General features: G+C 42.7%; 1 protein-coding gene and 1 pseudogene across 1 annotated transcript in view; both read left to right on the forward strand.

The window, feature by feature from the left end:
* LOC141145504 (granzyme A-like) overlaps nt 1–10,212 on the forward strand; it is a 103,805-nt pseudogene extending 93,593 nt beyond the window's left edge.
* Nucleotides 10,213–14,067: 3,855 nt separating this feature from the next.
* The window catches only part of LOC141133339 (mast cell protease 1A-like), a 43,503-nt gene continuing 38,069 nt past the window's right edge, over nt 14,068–19,501 (forward strand). Inside the window, exon 1 of the mRNA XM_073622660.1 lies at nt 14,068–14,176. Coding sequence (XP_073478761.1) covers nt 14,068–14,176 — 109 coding nt within the window. The remainder of the gene's footprint in view (nt 14,177–19,501) is intronic.

The following is a 19,501-nucleotide window of genomic DNA, read 5'->3' on the forward strand; positions in this document are numbered from 1 at the left end:
GGGTTCCCCTTAAAACCCATACCAGACCTGAAGGGTCTGGTATGGATTTTGGGGGGCCCCTACACCATTTTTTTTTAAATTTGGGGGGACCCCTACGCCATTTTTTTTCAAATTTGGGACAGGATTCCCCTTAATTTTCATATCAGACCCGATTTTTTTTTTTTTAATTTTGGTTCGAGGTTCCCCTTAATATTCATCCTAGACGCAAAGGGCCTGGTAATGGACAGGGGAGAGGGATCCCATGCTCTTTTTTTCAATGAGTTTTATCTATATCTATATTGCCGAGACCTGACAATTCATTACAGCCGCGATCAGTTTTAAATGACAATTTTTCCTTTAGAAATGTCATTTTGCTGTGGTACTGTTCTAAACATGGGAAAATGCACCACTTTACAGGCATACTGTCATGGTTATGCAGTAATCTTATTCTGTCAGCTTACCTTCTCCTCATGTGTTCAGACTAAGAGGCCAGCCACTCACACCTGGCTGGTTTTATAGCCTCTCCTCTAAGCATGGCCCCACCCCAGGCCCTATCAGGGAACCCTGTAATAACCTGTGCACTGCAAGCCAGCAGTGCTGATCGACCATTGTGTGTTAGCTTTTGTGTGTACTTGCTGTGTTTCCTACATCTGATTCCAGTTACCGACTTTGGCCTGTTCTCGACTTTCCCTGTCTGCTTGTGACCCTGACCTTTGGCATGTTATGTTTATCCTTGTCTGCTAGTCGCCCTGATATTTGGCTTATCCCTTACTTTCCTTGTTGTTCCAGCCTGCTGCCTCCTTCCTCTTCTCCTGTAGTCTACCGTGAGCATGAGCTGTGAGACCCTGGGGGCCGCGACCTGGAGCCAGACTGCAGCTCAGTCCATCCTCACCACTAGAGGCTCTGGTGAACACCTGCTGGCTCTTAGACTCCGCGCCCTGGGGAATCTAAGCTGTAGCTCCCAGTGGGATCTGTGTTAGTGATCCAGTAGACCTACTTCCTGAACCTCCCAGGGTTCAATCTGCAGCAGTCAGTCCTAGGGTCCACTACCTAGCGGTGCACTTCCGACTCCTACAGAGTGCATCTGTCACCTAGCCTCAAGGTGACCTGACACATACTATAGACACCCCCCAGGCACAATATTTAAAGAAATATTTAATATTTTTTGTTTCACTTTAAGCATTAAAAAATCACTGCTCCCGAAACGGTCGTTTTTTAAAAAAAATTTTCAGTGATTTATGTCCCCTGGAGCAGGATCCAGGTCCCCAAACACTTTTTATGACAATAACTTGCATATAAGCCTTTAAAATGAACACTTTTAATTATTCATGTTAATGTCCCATAGACTTTAACGGTGTTCCGGTGGCTTTCGAATTTGCCCTGAACACCGCATATTGTTCGGTGTTCACAGAACATCCGAACAACCAAAGTTCGGCCTGAACTTATCTCGGGCCGAACCATTCGCTCATCCCTAGTGAAGACTTCACACCCATCCCTCTGTCACCCAGAGCAGCAGCATACAGTCCTTAGGGGATGGACCATCCCCAAGCTTACAGCGGAGCTGAGGCGGAGGAGCATTTCCTACCGTTGTCGGAAATTCCGATCGTGTGTACACAAATCCGATGCACAAAGTGCCACGCATGCTCAGAATAAATTAAGAGACGAAAGCTATTGGCTACTGCCCCATTTATAGTCCAGACGTACGTGTTTTACGTCACCGCGTTTAGAACGATCGGATTTTCTGACAACTTTGTGTGACCGTGTGTATGCAAGACAAGTTTGAGCCATCGGAAAAAATCCATGGATTTTGTTGTCAGAATGTCCGATCAATGTTCGACCGTGTGTACAGGGCATAAGGGTGGTGTTCCAAGAATTTTCAGGTGTACAATAACACCCACTCATGTGTCCCCACTCACCGGATCGGAACGACTCCCAGCTTTTAAGTCTAGGGGTCACTTCAAGCTTGTAAATGATATCCTGGAATAGCGGATTTGGTGTCAAGTCATCAGATTGCAAATTTCCAAATGGAGGCTCTCATCCAGACAGACAGGTACCCAAAATCAAAAGAGGATGGACTAATAGTAAAGTACTGTTATAAAAAAGATTTATTGCGCAAGGGGATCAGTACTTACAAAAATTGCGATAAAAACAGGCATAAACATAGAGCTGTAGATGCAGAAACCGCCGTCTCTAGCGTGCGTTCCACGAGACCGGAAGTGACGCCAATCGGAACCGGAAATTATGTCAACGCGTTTCACCCTCCCACAGGGCATCATCAAGGATCTCATTTCCGGTTGATAGGGCCATCCTTAAATACTGGGAGAGAGAAACTCCCCTAAATAGAACCAATCAGAATGGCCATCTTGTTGGTTAGGTAAGACTGTCACTCCTAGGGATAAGTCACAACCCACAGGAGAGACAAGACCGCCATAGAACTGGTTGGATAAAATCCAATGAACTTAGAAAAATGATTGACGTCAATTCCGATAACATGATGGAACTAATGGCATATACAAACATAAAAAACATAAAAAAACTCTACCTTCTATAATGCTTTACTGATATACACAAAATACAGGAAAATGCCAGAAAATATATCAATATACAAAAAATTCATTAAAAAATTAATAAAAATAAAAATAAAAAATACAAATAAAATACAAATAAATATAAAAATAAATAAAAAGGAAACAATGAAAAAGAAAGAAAGAAAAGTAAATAAATTGAAAATAAATATAAATGAAAATAAAAATAAATAGAAAAATAGAAAACAATCTAGAAAGGACATTAAAACTCCCATACTAAAAATTAGACAAGAAACAATTCAGATCTAGTTCGATGTTTAACCCCTGGGGGCTCATCGTTTTTAAATGATGGATCCACTGGGTCTCATTACGAGAAATAGCTCTTTTGAGGTCACTTCCTCTCCAGTGTCCTTCAATTTTATCAATGCCACAGAAGGTAAGACCACTCGGGTCCCTTCCGTGGACCAACCTGAAGTGATTGGATAAACTGTGATGTTTAAAACGCTTTGTAATCCTCTTGACATGTTCACGTAGTCTAACTCCCAATGCTCTGGTGGTCCTGCCCACGTACTGTAGTCCACAGGGACAGGACAACAGATATGTGACGTGGGTGGTACCACACGTGATGAGCTTGTTGATTTTAAAGGACTCACCAGAGGAAAATGCTGTGAATTCCGTTGTTTTCCTAACCCTATGTTTAAATGTTTTACACATTACACACTTCCCGCAGCTGAAAAAAACAACCTGATCTAAAAAGGTGCATGTTTTCATCAACAACATTGGGTGCCAGTTTAAATCGTAAAGTGGGGGGTTTTGTGTATATGAACTGTGGTTTACTCGGTAACAACTTAGCAAAATCATCATCCTTTAACAGAAGATGCCAATGTTTGCAAATTATTTTCTCTACTTGTTTATGCTGACGAGTAAAACCTGTCATAAAAGAAACACCAAAATCTCCACCTCTTTTTTTCTTAAACAGATCGTCTCTATTAATGCTAGATATGTGCGCCGTCAATAAATTCGTTTCGTTCCGTTCTGTTTCGTGTTAGTATTAATTAGTATTTTGTAATTCGTGTCCGAAATTCAATTTGGATCCATACAAAATATGAATTTTCGCTAGGGTTGTTAACTTTTTGGAACAATTACGAATGTTCGTTATGGTGAATTTATCATTATGAGGGGCTCCCACCATCCCTTTGCTGTGCTGACTTCCTGGGTTTCTAACTTTTAGGTTTGTTAACTTTTTGTAACAATTACGAATGTTCATTATGATTAATTTATTATGAGGGCCATCCCTGTGCTGTGCTGACTTCCTGGGTTATTTAACTTCATCATAACGAATAATCGTAATTAACGAACATTCTCGTTTCCGTTGTAACGGAATTTGGATCCGAAATTCGTAAACGAAATTTCGTATTTTGTACATAATTCGGAAGCATCGCAATTCGTATTTCAGATCCTCCTGAATGTACAAATTTACGGAAATTCGTACGAAACTAATCGCACATGTCTAATTAATGCCTCTTACCGCTATTAAAGTTTTATTCAACTCACAAGGGGAGTAACCCTTTTCAACAAATCTGTCAAACAAAACTTTCACCTGTAAATCAAAATCTTCAATTCTAGCACAATTCCGCCTCACTCTCATGAATTGGCTTTTGGGGATTGTACTAAGCCATCAGGGGTGATGGCAACTTCCCAGCGGAATATAGCCATTTCTGTCCACTTTCTTGAAATAGGTTTTAGTGGACAGTTGATGATTTTCCTTAAAAATAACTAAGTCTAAGAAATTGATACTTTGATTGTCAGAAATTGCCGAGAAGGAAATACCAAAACTATTCTTACCAATTTTTCACAAAAAACGTGAAAATGACTTTTTTGATACTGCCTACATAATAATGATGTCATCAATATAACGCTCATAAAACTTAAGCTGAGGTAGATTACTACTGAAGATGGCATCTTTTTCCCAGTAGCTCATGAACAAGTTGGCAACTGAGGGGGCGTACTTAGCCTACATTGCCACCTCTTTTTTTTGGCAATGGGGCAATGGGGAACAGGTAAGACAAATCCTAAAGGGGCAATAGCCCCAAAAACCTGAGGTAATCTCACCTGTGCATTTAAAGGGCAAGCAAATGGGCAGTGGCAACAAACACATGATGGTGGACATACAATCTGTGGCCCCCTTTAAGGCCATTCTGCCAATTTCTAATGTCTGTTTTTGTGCTGAGGAGATTAACCCTCTCTATTCCTGCTGGTGACTACTTTCACCCCAATTCACTACAGAGTAGCAAATTGTGTAGTGCACTACAATGCACATATCGTGGGTTGTGGTGTGTTGCAGTGGAAAAAGGGTCAGGTGCGGTTTCTGATTCATTGTGGTGTATTGACTGAATGGGTGACCCTTACAAAACACACATTAATGTGCAATATAACGTAAGTTAACACTGCATATGTGTGAATGGGTCCTTAAAGTTTCTTTTAAGAAGCTGCTGTGTGATTCAGCATTCCCTAAAAACAAAAGTATCAGTTTGAGCACCCTGAGCCTTTAACTACTTCTAGGTCTGCTGTACCCATGGTCATCCAGAAGCTGAGTTACGAGTCAGCAGCTCAAAGCTATAGAATATGCTACCCCACCATTTCATATTCCTGATGTGTGCCTGCTGTACTATGTACTTGTGTTATAAAGACTCCTGTTCTCTTTGTATTGCTTCCCTTGTGTGAAATCCCTGGCGATCCTGCCAGTCCCCCTGCTTTCCTATTTCAAACTGTCCACACTAGGCATTCACTTCTAATAACATTTCTCCTTGGACTGATTCCTATTAGAGTTTAAAAAAAACACCCTAAAGGTTTACATACTGTACATAGGCATGTTCTTGCACTGGGACTGATTTTCCCCTAATACAAGTCAACAGGAATGCAAAAGCAACTAAAGTGCCTTTTAGCCCAAAACAAAAAATGTGATATATTGCAGCTTACCAGTCCTTAGATGTTGTGGCTGCATTTGTTTTCTTTTTTGTTGCTTTATTTTCATCTGGTAATCCTGCAACTATTACAAAATCCATGCTTAGGTGCAAATACTGTATACAAATATTTAGAAGGGTGTATAGAAGGGTTCTTCTGCATGAAAATCAGAGTGAATGAGACTTACTATTGTGTAACACAACTACTAGACTTATGAGTTGCCTATTGCTAGTATATTACGTTTCACCATTCCAAGATGTGAAAGCCATGGCTATTGACTATAGCTTAACCTCTTGCCGACCGCGCTATAGCTGAATGACGGCTACAGCGCGTCTCAATAACTCTGGGAGGGCGTCCTCCCAGAATCCTGCTCTTACGCGCCCCCTGGGGCGTGCACCCGGGAATATCTGTGACCACCGGGTCCAGAGGACCGGCGCATCATGGATCACGGTAAACAGGCGCTGATATCGACCGTTTACCACATGATCGCTCCGTCAAATGACGGAGCGATCACTTGTAAACAAACCGGCATCACGTCCGGTTTCTCTCTCCCCTCTCTGTACAGATCTGTACAGTGTGAGGGGAGAGGGGAGAGATCAGTGGAAGCAGCGCTGTGGGCTGGATGTGTAGTGCCCACAGCGCTGTTATGTGTCCATTCCAGCCATCCATCCATCCATACCCAGCCATCCATGCTCAGCATACCCATCCATACTCAGCATGCTCACCCATCCATACTCAGCATACTTATCCATTCATCCATCCATGCTCACCCATCCATACTCAGCATACTCATCCATCCATCCATGCTCACTCATCCATACTCAGCATACTCAGCCATCCATGCTCAGCATACCCATCCATACCCAGCATACTCATCCATCCATGCTCAGCCATCCATACTTAGCATACTCATCCATCCATCCATGCTCAGCCATCCATACTCAGCATACTCAGCCATTCATACTCAGCATACCCATCCATACTCATCCATCCATCCATACATACTTAGCATACTCAATCATCCATCCTCAGCAATGCTCAGCCATCCATCCATCCTCAGCAATACTCATCTATCCATCCATGCTCAGCCATCCCATCCACCCCCATCCATAATTAGCCATACCCATCCATACCCAGCAATACCCAGCAGTATCCAGCTGTACCCAGCCGTACCCAGCCATACCCAGCCGTACTCAGCCGTACTCAGCCATACTCAGCCGTACCCAGCCATACTCAGCCGTACCCAGCCATACTCAGTCATATCCAGCCAAACTCAGCCGTACCCAGCCATCCCATCTATACCTAGCCATACTCAGCCATACCCATCCGTACTCAGCCGTACCTGACCATACTCAGCCATACTCATTCATGCTCAGTCATCCCATCCATACTCAGCCATCCCCATCCATGGCTCATCCATGCCACATCAGTTCTCATCCATGCCACTACAGTGCCTCATAAAAGTGTAATAGGTAGTCAAATTAGATTTGAAACTTATGCTCCTAGAACCCCTGATGGTGCTCCCCACATGTTGGGCCTCTCTATGTGGCCATGCTGTGGAAAAGTCTCACATATGTGGTATCACCGTACTCAGGAGGAGTAGGAGAATCTATTTTGGGGTGTAATTTTTGGTATGTACATACTATGTGTTAGAAACATTGTGTAAATGGACAACATTGTTTACATTTTCTTTACACATTTTCCAAAAACTTGTAGAAAAAAATGACATGTTCAAAAGACTCATTATGCCTAATAGATTATACATTGGGGTGTTTTCTTTCCAAAAGGTGGTCATTTTTGGGGCGTTTCCATTTTTCTGGTTCTCCAGGGCCTTCAAAAGTGCAAGAGGTAGTCAAGAAATTATATGTGTAATTTATGCTCCAAGAATGCCTGATGGCGCTCCCTGCATGTTGGGCCTCTGTATGTGGCCATGGTGTGTAAAAGTCTCACACATGTGGTATTGCCATACTCAGGAGAAATAGTAGAATGTGTAATTTGTGCTACGCATGCTGTGTGTGAGAAATAACCTGCTAATATAACAATTTTGTGAAAAAAAAAAAAGATTTTGCAAAGAACTGTGGGAAAAAATTACAACTACAAAAAAAACTCACCATGCCTCTAACTAAATACCTTGGAATGTCTACTTTCTAAAAATGGGTCATTTAGGGGGTATTTGTACTTTCCTGGCTTGTTAGGGTCTCAAGAAATGATATAGGCCGTCAGTGCATCAAGTGTTATAGGACTAGTTTTAAGGGACTTTAGATGAAGGTATGGCCTGGTAAGGTCAGTTCTTCCATCCCTCAGGACTTTAAATGAAATTGTGGCCTGGTAAGGTTACAGATTTCCATCCCTGTAATAATCAAGGAGATTATATTATGCTTTTACTCAATTCATTCTGGTGCATTTTGGAAGATTGGTTGCTTGCCATTTTTTATGATATTCATGTTTTAACAAATATGAACTGTACTATCCATGTATTATTCTATCGTGTTTCTACATTTTATATTCTGCTTGTATTCTATGGCAATCATTAAATTCCCAACATGTTCACCAATTACCTTTTGCAACCACATGATTCATTTAAAGTCCCACCCCCTTGTCCTGTTCTTCTCAGTGCATCAAGTGTGATCAATTTTCAAAGCTTGGCACTATAGCTTCTGGACTCTATAACTTTCACAAAGACCAAATAATATACACCAATTTGGGTTCTTTTTACCAAAGACATGTAGCAGTATAAATTTTGCCCAAAATATATGAAGAAAAATTACTAATTTGCAAAATTTTATAACAGAAACAAAGAAAAATGAATTTTTTTTCTTCTTGTTTCCAGAAATCAAATTAAAACCACAGTGACTCTGGTTGCATATTACAGAGACTGTGGATCTCATTTACAGATTATTGGTGTAAAAAGATCTATAACACATAAGCATTTCAACTGGAAAGACTACCATAATGATGTTCAGCTTTTGCGGGTATCTATCTATCTCTCTATCTATCTATCTCATTGTCGATCTGCCCATCTATATCTATCATTTTAACAGTGATGGCAAAGTGCCTTTAGTTTAGCCTCTATAGTCCCCTATAACAACAGAGTGTCTAGCTCAGATTCACTACTTTCGTAAAACAGTTCAAAATACAAACAGCTACTTGTAATTATACATCCCTCTCAGTGAAGTCAAGGGTAGCTCTCGTAACACAGGTTAACAGCTGGAGGGATCCAAGACCCAAGGACAAAGGGTCACCAACTGGAAAGGGAGAACCCTGGTAGCAATCAAGGACCTCCCCACAATATCTGGGTCATCTGGAGGAGCTGCATGCAATTTGGTTGTTCACACACTGGTTCTGGAGAGCCTCCACTTGCCCAGCTACCTCTTCATCAGTTATGTCCTCTCTGAGGTGCTGAGGGAGGAAAGCTAAGGAATGTATAATCCCTGGTTGTGTTCAGGGAACCCAGGTGGTTGTGGGAAATGGATTTAAAAGGGGCCTACGCCTGCATTTGAACATGATCAGTGAATGGCCACTCAGTTACACTGTAAATCATTTTCTATTAATACCTATCATTGATGATTGATTAATTCATTTAATTTACCAGGTAGAATCACCCCTAGGGCAAGGCTCAAAATTTCAAGCCCTAAGCTACTAGGCAGGCCTTAAGGCTTACTCGCCACTAGTTGCCCCACCCAATCCCTACCCTGCACCGCCCCTAAACATGCCCTCATAAATTATCTCATGAAATGAAACTTAAATTTTTTATGCAGAATTAAGTTACAAAAATAAATATTAACTTAACAACTTTATCAGTGCAGCCTTACCAGTGCCCCTCAGTGCAGCCTCACCTGTACCTACCATTGCAGCCTCAGCTCACCTGTGCCCATTATTGCAGCGTGACCTGTGCAGAGGATCATCACAGGGGAAGAGAGACTGGAGGAAGAGGAGAGCTGCTGGAGTACAGAGCGGGATAGCCCGCTGTTACAGCTTACATTAGAATTGCCTCCGCGCGTGGTTTACACACAGCCCAGCCTCCTGACCTGCGCCTGTGATAGACAGAACACGTCCCAGTATTGGACCAGTGTTCAGCCAATCACAGGTGCAGGTCAGGAGGTGGGGCTCTGTGTAATCATGAGCAGACGGCAATTGGAATGTAAGCTGTAACAGCGGGCTATTCCACTCTGTGATCCGGCGGCTTTCCTCTTCCTCAATGCTCTCTTCCCCGGGGTGATCACTGGGAGAACTGCTCCTGTTCGACCCCACATGCCGGCGGTATAACCCCCCCCCCCCCTGCTCCCAGGCAGCCCATGCTCGCCAGAAACAATTTTCCACTCACGGGCAGGCAAGTAGAAAATTTGAGGGCTGCCCTAGGGTACACATACCAAACCATAGCTCTGTAGCAAACAGAGCATCTTCATTTTATGATTTACCATTATAATGGACAGATCTATTTTTTATTAATTTCAGCTGGCAAATAAGGCAAAGCTGGGAAAATATGTCAATTACACAATACTGCCAAAGACATATGAAGATGTTGCAGATGGAACAGTCTGTGAAACTGCTGGCTGGGGAAGAATTGAAAATAGCAGACCTATAATATAATAATATAATCACCCAACTCAATGCTACAGACATACAACACCCCAGAAGTATTAATATAATGAATACAATGTGCAAAATATCGCTGCAGCCTTCAATTCAATATATGCAGAATATGTACCACAATATAACAATAAATAAGGCACTGCAAACATAGTATGCATTCTGCATTATATCAAATGAGCACCAATGTAAAAACCAAAGTGACCAGGTGTATGACAAATAAAGTATAGTCTATCCTGCCACACTTCTAAATAAACTCAAATGTTCAGTCTTTATATTGTGCATGAAAAGTGCTCAAGTAAAGATTAGTCCATCCAGCAACAGTTTTAAAAAAATCTTCTCAAAGTTCAATCTCTCCACCGTGAATAAAAAGTGAATCTACCTTTACATAGGCTATCCTCCCTTCAATTCATCATAAATGCCGCTTTCAGACTCATACACCTCACCAACCGTTCTGTTCTATCCCTCTCCGCCAACCTATCCACCGCCTTCTGTGAACCCAACAAATAAAATTGAGAATACTAACAGCAACCTACAAAGCCATCCACAACTCTGCAACTAACTACATCATCGATTTCATCTTAAAATACCAACCAAACTGTTCTCTTCACTCCTCCCAAGACTTCCTGTTCTCTTGTCACCTACTCCCACACCACCCTCCAGGACTTCTCCATATCCTGGCTCATCCTCTGGAACTCCTTACCCAAACTGTTCTACTGTGACTATAAATAAGACCCCATGACTAAACCCTGTGGGCAGGGAGGAGAAAGGCTAAAGCCATTTTGACTCTTCTATATACTCGCTTGCTTCTCTGGTGTGTGCCGCTTCCATCTTGCCTTCTCTACATATCTCCTATTCTAGTCACCTTTAGGTGATCCCTGAAAACACATCTCTTCAGAGAGGCCTATCCAGCCTCTAATACAGACCATATATGGGTCGCATTCTGAATTATTTCGAAAATCAGAAATTTAGTGCATTTTGTAATCCAAAGATGCCACCATTAATTTTGAAATTTGACCAACCAAGCCTTCAATTTCACCACATGTTGCTACAGAAAATAATTTTTCGTGGATGGGAATTTTATTTTCTTTCCAGGAATTTTCTTTTCTTCTGCTCATGAGCATTTTTTATGATTATATTTCTCACACGATTCTCCCATCTTCACCAGACACCCCTTTTTCTTACCTGAGCCCGATCCAATCCAGCAATGGGCACGAGCCCAGCGGCTCCAGCTGCTTTCTCTCTCCCCATTGGACAGATTGATAGCAGCAGAAGCCATTGGCTCCCACTGCTGTCAATCAAATACTGTGACAAGGGAGCTGGAGCGGGCCAAATCCTGCTGTCTGTGTCAATGGAAACAGCAGTGGGACTTGGGAGTGAGCCCGCACGGAGCCCCCATGGAAAGCGGCTTTCCGGATGGGGCACCCGATGAATGGGAGGAGCCAGGAGCAGCAGCGGAGCACTCCAGAAGAGGAGGATCGGAGCTGCTCTGTGCAAAACCCTTGCACAGAGCAGGTAAGTATAACATGTTTGTTATTTTTATAAGATAAAAAACAAACCATTACAAACACCTTAAATATAAATGTATGTAGCACTGCTGAGAATACACAGGTTCTCTCACAATAATACAGTTGCTGCCAGTCACAAGCATGGGTACATGCACATCAACAATACAGTCTAAAAGATGCCTTTTTAGAATTTATTGCTGAATAACTTGAAACATGAGAGGGGTTCAGGATACTCCAAATGATATGATGATGATATTAGAATCAGTAGGAGGACAAATGTCTTAGCACAAATCATTATACTAGCAGGCACACATGAAAGTCTTAAAAGCAGGTCCTACCCACAATGTCCTAGGCGCTATCTGCCACCAAGATTTCACTGGTGGTTCATTAGTGAGGGAGATAAAGAATCCTTTTCCAGACAAGGTATCCAAAGCAGCGCGCTCCAGCAAAAAAATAAATAAAATTATTTGGCAATCTTCTCCAGGCCCTCCAGGAAATTTGGAACCCTCCTAGCAGAGGAAAGAATACTATGTCCAGGTCTCCTAAAAATGGATCACCTCCCCAGCCACCCTCTGGGCACTTCTTAGCCAAGGATTGGCTGGAGTCTGATACATTTTCATAAATCAGGGGTTGATCCTCCTGCTCTATGTTCTGGAAAGTTTTTTTTCCAGAGGCAGACAAACGCAATCAGCCACTGACCTTAGGAAAACCTGACCAGATCAAAAAAAAATAGATCACTCCACTGAGTACAGTAAAGCCAAAAACTAAATTTAGCCTTATTTTAAGGGCAGGGCATTACATGTATCACAAGATTTATTTCAGCCTTACATATTGATGGTGTTTATTTTTTTCTCAGGAAGATGCTAGAGGTCCATTAATCTGCAATGGAGTGCTCAGAGGAATCACATCATTTGGAGTCTTTTCGTGTGGCTTGACTGGAGCCAAGTGTTTTTTCTCGTCTTACCGAGGACTATCTCTGCTGGATTTATAAAGTTGTCAGCACATGGTCTTAGGGCTCTTTAAGATCATGCCATTTTAAAATGTGTAGCAGATGCATTTAAAGCAGAACTTAACTGTATCTGAACAACACAAACTGAAAATGCTATTTAATTAATTTTTAATATTCCAAGCAAATTCACCCATTCACTCATGTCTTCATGCTTTATTTTGTTGGGAAAACACCCCCCAGCATTTCTAGGTACAGCCAGGCAGGAGGGTGTGCTTAACTGAGACACCCCCCCCATGCAAAAATGCCCATAAAGACTCATGGGATGCATGACATAATTTTGGCCTAGGCCAGAATCCAGGAAGCAAATGAAGAAATGAAGAAATGTTAAAAAAAGTTTAAAACAAGTAAACGTAGTATACCTTCCTATCTGTTTACAAATGCTAGCAGCATAAGGATTAAAAATAGTTGATTGAGAGTTTAGCTCCGCTTTAAGTAACTTTTCACACTTAGGTCCTTTCAGACCTATGCATTTTGGGCACTAAGAATGACCTGAACTTAGTACACATGCCTTGTGTTGGTGCACTTTATTTTAAAAAGAGTGTACAGGGCACGTTAAGAGCTAAATACCACACACTAACATGCATGCGGCTAACATGCAATGGACCACAAAGGTCTGAAGAGGGTCATATGCGCTTGCAGTAACATGCATTTAAACTGATTGTCAAATCTGTTTTTTTTTTTATTTTTTTTTTTTTTTTTTTTAAATAACAAACATGTTATACTTACCTCCTCTGTGCAGTTGGATTTGCACAGAGCAGCCTGGATCCTCCTCTTCTTGGGTCCCTGTTCTGCTCTCCTGGCCCCTCCCTCTAGTGAATGCCCCCTCAGCCAGCAGCTTGCTACAGTGGGCACCCGAGCCGAGTCAGAGCTCCGTGTATCCTCTCTCCCCTGATTGGCTGACCGATTTTGATTGATAGCCGTGGGAGCCAATGGCACTGCTGCTGTGTCTCAGCCAATCAGGAGGAGTGTCTGGGAAAGCTAAGACACCCGTGGACATCGCTGCAGAGAGAAGGGGCTCAGGTAAATAATTAGGGGGTGCACAGGTGGGTTGCAAAAGTACGTTGGGGTACCATTTATAATGAATGGCACTGCAGCATACCACCACATTTAGCATACATTATCAAAGTGCATTAATGTATATGTGAATAAGATGTAACAAGCAGGTCCTTTACACCCTTTTACACTGTTTATGATGCTATACTGTATAAATTTACTGTAAACCCTATTTTATAACGCTTTGCAGAAAAGGTATAAAAATAAAGATAATATCGATAACCCACATCCTATCATAGACATTCTGTTCCTCATCTTTTCTGATTAATTATTTTTAGTGTACACTTTCCAGTTAAAAATGATTCAACCATGATAATTGTGAAAGAGTTACCGTTCAGAGATGTGTATCAAAAAGACAAATTGCCGAGATAAGATTGGTAGTTGCAATGTACAGATCTGTGGGGTATTTATAAGTATCAGTGAATAAAGTCTCCATATTATGCACAGTTCAATCATATGCGAGATTGGAACCTCCAGCATGAACCAGCCAATAACAGCTCACCTCTGCTATCTACTCACCACTGCATGCTTTTTGCTAATCTATGAAGGTAAGTGCTATAATTAGTGTTTTGTTTTTTTGTATGTAGCACCCTCTACCAGAAGGTAGGTGCTAGTAAGGGTTATTTTACTAGGTTGTTCAGCACAGGCAAATTTAGGCAGGCTTATGCTGCAAGCTAGGCCTGTCTGTTTTGATCTGGGGGCTGGGAGTGGTTAGAGTAGCAGCAGGTGTGACCACCTGTGCTTCAGTTCTGAGACGCCTCTCCTGCTTCCAGGGAGAATGTTCTGGAAGAGGAGGCTGGGCCTAGAGCTGGAGTGGCAGGCAGCACATGTGGGAGCCCTGACCAATCCCTAACTGGCGTTGGCAGGGGGCGGGCCTGCTATATAGGCTGAGGTCACGTGGTGCTGGGGGGGAGTAGTCGACTGGGTGATATGAGGAATGGAGTGCTAGACAGCCGCAGGAGCACACCCCCATCTGGGGGGGTGTGGAATTGCAGGAGGAGGCCCAGGGAGAACTGTGAGGAAACATTGCCTCTACATGGTCATTGGCAATGTCTCTGTCACCACACGGTCGGTGGCAGGGAACTCCTGGAGCAGAGGGGCAGGAGAAGCTGTCGGAACGCGTGGAAGGGAATTCTGCTTCTGCACGGTCACTAGCAGAGTCTTTATCATGGACATGGTGGATGGTGAAGAGTCCTGGAATAGAGAAGAGACTGTGGGGAGTTGTGTCAAATCAGTGTGGCTGGCTGGCTGGCACATGGTTTGCAAGTTGGACAGGCTGGGAGCAGTTGTCCATTTCCTAGAGAATAGACTTTAACCTAGTAGGCCTCTGGGAAGAGGTTCTGCAGGCCTCATGCCTAGTAGAAGCGAGTCACCAGAGCCAGTAGAGGGGCTTATTCAGAGTGAATTAGCAAGTTTGGGCAGGAGGTGAAGAGAACTAAGACCATTGCTTTTACACGGTCAAAAGTGATGTTTCTGTCCCTCATACGGTGATGGAAGGAGAACTCTTAGGGACAATTGTCTGCATGGAGATGCAGAGGGAGTAACAGTCTGCAGGGAGCTGCAGGAGAAGATTTCTACTTAGTCAAGTGTGCACATTCATTCTTCAGGCTCTAACTATGATCAAAGTATATTGAATTCAGTAAATATGATGGCAATGATTAATTCTATGGGCATCCCATATCCCAATCCCTATCCAAGTTGTACCCCCCCCCCCCCCCAATAAAACAACAAAAACAAAGCTTGCAAAAGACTGTTTATTGTCTCTAGAAAGGATGCATGAAGTCTGGCAGTGGGGTGACTATGACTACATGTAGAAAAAAGTTAAAATAGAACTGGCAAAATTTCCGACTGGAGCACATCACAATTGAAGACATTTACTTATATGAATTAAAACTGTTTTAGGCTCGGTTCACACAGGGACGACTTGTCAGGCGACCTAGGTCGCCTGACAAGTCGTCTCCCGTTCTGTGCTATGGAACCGTTCTAAGGGGAGCGCTCCGACTTAGAAAAAGGTTCCTGTACGACTTTGGGGGCGACTTGGGGCGACTTGCATAGACTTCTATACAGAAGTCGTTATGCAAGTCGCCCGGGCAGTCGTGTGCAGGTCGCCTTGGTGAGGCGATCTGCAAGTCGTGCCGCCTCTGGTGTGAATCGAGGCTTACTTGTGTTCACCTGGGACCTTACTTCCAACTAAATTGTTACACTTGAGAACTTTGCTATACGCTATTTGCCTGGTGTTTTGCTGATCTGCATATAAAACATGCCAGTAGCATAGCTACTAACAAAAATAAATAAATCTAGGTTTACGTATTTTTAATGTGCATCCAAGAAGGGACTCGAGGGTGGATGGCACTGCAGTCTGAGTGTACAAGCAGCCTGACAGTCCGTTGTACACTCACAGACTGCAGCATCGGTTCTCTCTGTTCTCTCACTGAGAGTAGAGAGAACCGATCTTTACTTTCACCTTCCATTGTGTACTACGTGATTGCTGTGAAATGACATAGTAATCACATGGCAAAACACCATGTAATTACCCGGACACAGCGGTACTGTGATCCGCTGTATCCAAGTGATATGCGGAACCCCGGGCTCCAGGGGGCACACTTTGTTAGCAGTGTAGGAGCTGCTGATGCGGGGTGACGTACATGTTATTATAATGGAAGTAATAGGAGTGAGTGTGGCCTTGCTAATGAGGTTGAATAAATATTGTGCAAATAGGTGACAAACAAAAAAGGTAAATATTACCATATGCCATGAAAATGTGCAAAAACTGCAATGTATATGCAAATGAAAAACTACTGTCGTCAAATACAATACATTAAAGTATATCTAAGGTCCGTTTTAAGAAAAACAAACATGTTATACTTACCTCCTCTGTGCAGTTGGTTTTGCACAGAGTGGTCCCAATTCTCCTCTTCTGGGGTCCCTCAGTGGCGCTCCTGGCTCTTCCTCTTCTCGAGTGCCCTGTTGGAGAGCGCTCTCCCTCAGGGCACTCGTGCGGGAACGCTCCCGAGTCCTGCTGCTGCATGTATTGGCACAGACATGAGGACTCGGCCCTGCCCCCTGGTTCCAGCGTCATTGGATTTAAATTGACAGCAGCGGGAGCCAATGGCTGCGCTGCTATCAATCTATCCAATCGGGACCCGAGACAGCGGCTGGAGCTGGTGTGCTCATCCCCATTGCAGGAAAGACTGGGTTCAGGTAAGTAAAAAGTGTGGCTCTTGTGGGGAGCTGAATCACAGGAGGTTTTTCACCTTAATGCATAGAATGCATTTAGGGGAAAAACCTTGAAGGTTTACAACCCCTTTAAAGCCAGGATCTGTGCAAATAAGCAAACACAGTGCAAATAAACCAATATTAACCTAAAATAAACATACTATATAATTCATGAATAAATTCTAAGAAATTCATCAGTATTCAAAAATAGAATGCATTAAAGAGGAAGTAAACCCTGATAGGTGTTACTTCCTCTTTGTTTCCCTGCAAAGGTAAAGCATAATGGGCTACTATGCATCGCATAGTAGCCCATTATGTGACACTTACCTGCAGGAGAAGCCCTCAATGTCCCCGTCTTCCTCGCCAGTAGCGAGCATCCACACTGCAAGTGCACTTGGAAGTGCAGTCGCTCTAAATCTAAGGGGTAGATCTGAAATGAGGGAAAGCTCTGCTGATTTTATCATCCAATCATGTGCAAGCTAAAATACTGTTTTTTATTTTCTATTTTGCATGTCCCCCTCGGATCTACAGCGACTGCACTTCCAAGTGCACTTGCAGTGCAAAGTGGAGTTGCCTTTAGTAAATAGCCCCCCCATGTATTGTAAACAATTGCTTTGTTTAACCACTTCAGCCCTGGCAGGTTTTACCCCCTTAATGACCAGAGCTTTCTTTTGGTGGTATTTGATCACCTCTGCGGTTTTCATTTTTTGCGCTATAAACAAAACAAGACCGTCAATTAAAAAAAAACAAAAAAAAAAAAAAAACAATATTTTTTATTTTCTGCTATAAAACATTTAAAAAATCAAATTTCTGCATTAATTTAGGCTTAATGTACACCAGACGTTTTAAAACCTCTCCTGAGCGATTTAACTTGACAGATAGTAACTGACGTATAAAAACGCCCGTTTTGCCATGTTTACATGCCACATTTAGCCGCGTTTGCGTTTGGAAGCGTTTTTTCTTTTTTTTCAAATTGTCAAAAATGAAAAACGCCTGTAAACAAAATGCAGCTACACGCGAGTTACTGCGTTTACACACGTTTACAAGCTGTTACAGGCATTTGGCATTTCCTGAATGCATTTTTTTATATAGTTACATAGTTACATAGTAGGTGAGGTTGAAAAAAGACACAAGTCCATCAAGTCCAACCTATGTGTGTGATTATGTGTCAGTATTACATTACATATCCCTGTATATTGCGGTCATTCAGGTGATTATCTAATAGTTTCTTGAAGCTATCAATGCTCCCCGCTGAGACCACCGCCTGTGGAAGGGAATTCCACATCCTTGCCGCTCTTACAGTAAAGAACCCTCTACGTAGTTTAAGGTTAAACCTCTTTTCCTCTAATTGCAATGAGTGGCCACGAGTCTTATTAAACTCTCTTCTGCGAAAAAGTTTTATCCTTATTGTGGGGTCACCAGTACAGTATTTGTAAATTGAAATCATATCCCCTCTCAAGCGTCTCTTCTCCAGAGAGAATAAGTTCAGTGCTCGCAACCTTTCCTCATAACTAAGATCCTCCAGACCCTTTATTAGCTTTGTTGCCCTTCTTTGTACTCGCTCCATTTCCAGTACGTCCCTCCTGAGGACTGGTGCCCAGAACTGGACAGCATACTCCAGGTGCGGGCGGACCAGAGTCTTGTAGAGCGGGAGAATTATCGTTTTATCTCTGCAGTTGATCCCCCTTTTAATGCATGCCAATATTCTGTTTGCTTTATTAGCAGCAGCTTGGCATTGCATGCCGTTGCTGAGCCTATCATCCACTAGGACCCCCAAGTCCTTTTCCATCCTAGATTCCCCCAGAGGTTCTCCCCCCAGTGTATAGATTGCATTCATATTTTTGACACCCAAATGCATTATTTTACATTTTTCTACATTGAACCTCATTTGCCATGTAGTCGCCCACCCCATTAATTTGTTCAGGTCTTTTTGCAAGATTTCAACATCCTGCGGAGAAGTTATTGCCCTGCTTAGCTTAGTATCGTCTGCAAATACAGAGATGGAACTGTTTATCCCATCCTCCAGGTCATTTATGAACAAATTAAATAGGATTGGTCCCAGCACAGAACCCTGGGGGACCCCACTACCCACCCCTGACCATTCTGAGTACTCCCCATTTATCACCACCCTCTGAACACGCCCTTGTAGCCAGTTTTCAATCCATGTACTCACCCTATGGTCCATGCCAACGCACCTTATTTTGTACAGTAAACGTTTATGGGGAACTGTGTCAAATGCTTTTGCAAAATCCAGATACACCACGTCTACGGGCCTTCCTTTATCTAGATGGCAACTCACCTCCTCATAGAAGGATAATAGATTGGTTTGGCAAGAACGATTCTTCATGAATCCATGCTGATTACTGCTAATGATATCATTCTTATTACTAAAATCTTGTATATAGTCCCTTATCATCCCCTCCAAGAGTTTACATACTATTGATGTTAGGCTAACTGGTCTGTAATTCCCAGGGATGTTTTTTGGGCCCTTTTTAAATATTGGTGCTACATTGGCTTTTCTCCAATCAGCTGGCACCATTCCAGTCAATAGACTGTCTGTAAAAATTAGGAACAACGGTCTGGCAATCACCTGACTGAGTTCCCTAAGTACCCTCGGATGCAAGCCATCTGGTCCCGGTGATTTATTAATGTTAAGT

The sequence above is a fragment of the Aquarana catesbeiana genome, linkage group LG01 (assembly GCF_042186555.1).
Source record: "Aquarana catesbeiana isolate 2022-GZ linkage group LG01, ASM4218655v1, whole genome shotgun sequence".
NCBI classification, from domain to species: Eukaryota; Metazoa; Chordata; class Amphibia; order Anura; family Ranidae; genus Aquarana; species Aquarana catesbeiana.